We start from the raw sequence: 4,920 nt of genomic DNA, 5'->3' as shown, positions 1-4,920 counted from the left end.
GAGTTGGAGTCTCACTCTGTCACCCAGACTGGAGTGCAGTGGCCGCTCCCGGCCACCGCAGCCTCGACCTGCTGGGCTCCAGCGATCCTTCCGCCTCCGCCTTCCAAGTAGCTGCAATTACAGGCATGCACTACCACACCCGGCTGATTTTTTTATTTATTGTAGAGATGAGGTCTCTCCTGCCCAGGCGGGTCTGGAACCCGCAGGCTCAGGCAATCCACTCACCTCAGCCTCCCAATGGCGCGGGATGACAGGCTGAGCCACCAAGCCCGGCTAATTTCTTCCCTTTCTTACCTATTATGTGTAGTACAGAGTATAGTCTATGGCAAGTAAGAATGTTCCACATTCTCTTCTTACCGATTTAAATCTATGTGCAGTCACAAAGTATAGTATTTCATAGCTTCTTCTATCCTGGCTACCAGTTAGCCAAAAAATTATGAGAATCAAAAGAGTTATGGGAAAAAAGTTATGGGAATCAGCCTATACATTTAAAAATAACAGCAGAAATATCACACAGGGGGTAACCCCCAAACCTGGGATTTATTTATAAAAATTGTTTATTTATTCTTACATGTTTAACTTCAGTCACCTTCAAAGTACTCTCTGTTTAATGCAATACACCTATCAAGATGCTTTTTCCACTGCTGAAAACTGTTTTTGAACCCATCAATTTTGGCCTTTAGTGCCTCTGCCATTTTTTGTTCCTTGTTTCACATCAGCAAAATGTTTCCCTTTGAGGACTTTTTCATCTGGGGAAGCAACAAAAAAAGCCTCTTGGGGGTGAGATCGGGTAAAGATAGAGCGCAGGGCATGAGGGCCATGCCAGTTTTCATCAAAACTGAAGGTGCACTCTCATGAAATCAACCATCATGGAATCAACCATCATGAAATGGACAAATGCATGGAAATAATTTTCCAAAAAAAATCACCAAAGCCAAATGCAGCCTCTCACTACAACTAGTACGCTGGTACACGGATGCTGATGGGTCCCTATAATGCTCACTTTGTGGGGAAAGCCTGGACTACGAGTGGCCTGCCCTCCAACAAACGGTCCTCTTTTTGGGGGAACCCGCCCTCGTAATTGCCTTCGATCTCTCTTTATATTTATGAGATCGTCAAAGTTAAAGCGAGATGGTAATAGCTATTGCTGGGAAATGAGCACACAATCCCACCGTGTTTTGAGGAGTATACATTGGTACAACCTTGATACATTGCAGAAGTCAATGTGGCAAGAGTCTTAAAAATATGCACACTCTCTGCCCTGGAAATGGCCCCTCAAGGAATTTACCCAGAGGATATAATCAGTTATGCTCACAAAGATCTACATGCACCAATGTTCTTGCAGCATTATTTGTTGTAACAGAAAAGTGGAAGCAATCTACACGTCCAGGTAGAAGATCTGTTAATTGGAATGCATCTATATAATGGAATACACTGGTGTTCACAACAATGATTGTGTAAAGTCATATTTATTGATCTGGAAGCTATTTTGCATGCTTTGTGTATGAAATACAGGACGTAAAACAGTATTATAGGATCAGAAATCTTTTTTCAGCCCACACCCCAGATTCAGCTGATAACAGAGAAACTTGACCCACTCTCCTAGACTCCACAGACAGGTAAGGGGGACACGGCCTCTACCCTCCTCTCCTTCTGTCCTTGGTCTTCCCCTGGGGAGGCAAGTGGCTTAGTGATAACAAAGACCAGGAGAATATTCATGTAAGTGTGGGCTCCGGGCTCTGGCTCTCAGGTCCATGTGACTATGAATGGTACACACTGTCCTTTCCGTGCCTGTTTCCAGGAGGTGGGCTCCCCTGCATGGGGACCCAGGTGGCTTCCAGCAGGGAGGGTACGTGGCCGGGGCCACATCTACATGGGGCTTCTGCAAATGAGTGTTCTGTAGCCACCACTTCACCTACGGGTATTTCTCATTATGGCACACAACGTGGACCTTCCCTGCTGGGATGGAAGCTGTGTTTTCTGGACACGGATACGTACCAGGTGTGGCACAATGAGTTGAGTCTACAGTTCTCTTTCAGTCCTCATATCAGCTTTATGGGTTTAAGATTTTCTGCAAACTTTTCAGATGGTGCGATTGAAGCTGGAGAAATTGAGCCACTGACCAAGGTCCCATAACCAGTAAGTGGCAGAGTCAAGCCCTGACTCCTAATACGGCCTGCTGTCAAATCCATGCCCTCCCCCTGAAAACAAGATCAGGGAGGCCAGACAGTCGCGTTAGGAAAAAAAACACAAGGACAAAGAGAGTGATGTCGCCAGACTGAAATCACAGAATGCATAGTCCCACAGTCAAAATGAACTTACCCCATTTTTCCTCCAATTCCACCAAACCTAGTACTTGGGAAACTAGAAGCAACACTACGAAGAGTGAGAGGGGCTGCTTCAGGAGACAGGTCCCCGAGAACAGTGCAGCCAGTAGCATGCACAGGATGGATAGCTGGGCAAGAGAAATATGATAAAGTGGGAACATTGACTCTCACAGGGCAGCGCCCTCTGCGGACTCTGGGAAAAGGGTCGCCAGCCAGTGCCTCAGATCGACTCAGCCCTGCAAGCATGGCTGCATCCAAGGAGAGTACAGTCATTGATTTTCACAATGATGATCCTGAGCCATCAAGAAAAGGTTAGATTTTATGTTCAGAATTCTCGGTTTAAGGAGGCAAGGAAGCATGTCAGCCATTTGAGAGAGATTTTCATTTCAAATAGTTAAAAATTCCTTGGAAAGATTTTTGGGGCTTAAAAGGATAAGTGACAGTTATCTGGAAAATTCGCTTATGTGGAACAACGTCTTCCCTGAAGATTCTAGATCAGCGAGGCAGGGCATTGTATACAGTTAGGCTTCTATCACTTCCCCTCTGTTGACATTTTATTGTCTGTTTTTCTCTAGCCTTATAAAATTCCAGACTTCCAAGCACTGGACTGTAAGCTTCTTAGAGCTAAAGACTGTGACATCCGTTCTTGGATGCTGTACACCCCGTGGCCTTTTTTCCCCCGTGAAACAAATGATGAACTGACATTTACAAAAATGACTGACTCCCAGGGCACACAAAAACTTTGACAAGCCCCTCGTGACAACTTGCAGAAACTCTCTTGGATCTTGGTAAGCAGTCTTAGAAGTTTTTGTTTTGTTTTGTTTCTTTTTTTTTTGTCAGTTTCATGTTGCAAACGTGTTGATTACTAAATCGACCATTCACTCTAAAGCATAACCATAAAAACACATAATATAAACCATAAAATATAACCATAAACATAAATAGGTGGAGCCTAATTTTTGCAAAAGATTTTGTTTCAAAATTTCCACGAAGGCCTTCTCAGGTGCCACTGTGTGTCCACGGGTTGCCTGGCTGGCCTCGCTGGCTTCCTCGCCTTCTACTGATCCTCAGGCAGCCTGGGTCCAAGACATAATTCATGCCTCATGGGTGGGTGGGTGAGATCCTGGTACCGTCTCACCTCCTATGCCCTCTCCCAGACGGCGTATTTCCTAACTCAAGCTTTCTATGCTGCACTCAAACGTTGACTGCAAGGGCCTTTGCTCTCTAGAAGCCCTTCAGCCTCAGCAATGTGGCAGGATGGGTCTTGTCAGCATTGACTTTTCCATGATGATGACAACCCCATGAGAAGCGGCAGAACTCGCCCTAGGTCCTTCCCTGGGTTTCAGAGCCAGGATACTGCATCGCCAGACCTCTGCTGGCTGCCTTTCTCTTCAGTGCACAGTAAATAATTGTGATTGCTGTTCCCTTCTCGGCAAACACCCCGCTCCCCGGGACTCCGGGTTTGGGCAGCCCTCTTTCTCCCTGGGGTCGCTCCCGCACGGACCATGCAGAGGGACGGGAGCAGGGTGGGACTTACCCGGTGTGTTGAGCAGACGGGACCTCCGGCAGTGGTAGGCGACCTCTTGCTCACAGTGCTCCGAGCTGTCGATCACGGCCTCCAGCTGCTCCATGCTGCCTGCGTAGTCCAAGGCCACGGCATAGGGTTTCTCAGGGTTGGCGCCCCGCACATGGGTCAGCTCTGTACGGTTGTGAGGCACCGACGTCCAGATCTTGTCCTCTGCCCGGACAACACAACACAAAGCAGGAGACGTGAGAAGGGAGGTCCCACAAGGAGCATGCAAGCCCTGCGTCGGGGCATTCGGCATGCACCCATGAACCACCACCTGAGTGTGCTACGTATGCAAAGAGGACAACCAGAGCCGGGCTGGGTGGCTCAGCCTGTTATCCCGCACCTTGGGAGGCTGAGGTGAGTGGATGGCCTGAACCCGCGGGTTCGAGACCCGCCTGGGCAACTTGGCGAGACCTCATCTCTACAATCAATCGAAGATTAGCCGGGTGTGGTAGCACGCGCCTGTAGTTCCAGCTACTTGGGAGGCTGAGGCGGAAGGATCGCCGGAGCCCAGCAGGTCGAGGCTGCGGTGGCCGGGAGCGGCCACTGCACTCCAGTCGGGGCGACAGAGTGAGACTCCAACTCAAAAAAAAAAAAAAAAAAAAGAAATACAGACCTATGAGGATAAGACTGAGAAAGACAGTGACCGAGACAGTCACCAGACACCTGGGAAAGTGACTGGGTAAGGGCCTGAGTATCCCCCGGGTTAGTGGATTTGGATTCAGTGCTGAGCGGCTGGAAGGATTCCGGATGCCTGGGACTGTCTAATTCCTGCATGAATCTTCCATTCCTTTTAAGTATACTCATCCATCTGCACTTCCCCTTCCCTCCGGTCCCCACCAGCTTTTCCTGTGAGAGAAGCAGGTCTTCTGGTAGACAAGCTACCATCACCAAGCAGAGAGAGGCCATGGCCAAGGATATTTGAAAATCATTTCCCAGCCGGGCTCGGTGCCTCAACCTGTAATCCCGCACCTTTGGGAGGCTGAGGTGAGTGGATTGCCTGAGCCCACGGTTTCGAGACCC

The 4,920-nt window shown here is 48.6% G+C and overlaps 1 protein-coding gene across 1 annotated transcript in view; it reads right to left on the bottom strand.

The window, feature by feature from the left end:
* The window catches only part of CNTNAP5 (contactin associated protein like 5), a 697,937-nt gene that overhangs the window by 273,304 nt on the left and 419,713 nt on the right, over positions 1 to 4,920 (bottom strand). Inside the window, exon 15 of the mRNA XM_021716185.1 lies at positions 3,865 to 4,065. Within this exon, the coding sequence (XP_021571860.1) occupies positions 3,865 to 4,065 (201 nt within the window). The remainder of the gene's footprint in view (positions 1 to 3,864; positions 4,066 to 4,920) is intronic.

The sequence above is a fragment of the Carlito syrichta genome, unplaced genomic scaffold (genome assembly GCF_000164805.1).
Source record: "Carlito syrichta isolate Samal-C Ts95f unplaced genomic scaffold, Tarsius_syrichta-2.0.1 Scaffold308256, whole genome shotgun sequence".
Classification (NCBI taxonomy): domain Eukaryota; kingdom Metazoa; phylum Chordata; class Mammalia; order Primates; family Tarsiidae; genus Carlito; species Carlito syrichta.
The sequence above is the reverse complement of the archived record's forward strand: the minus strand, read 5'-3'. Positions and strand labels throughout refer to the sequence as shown.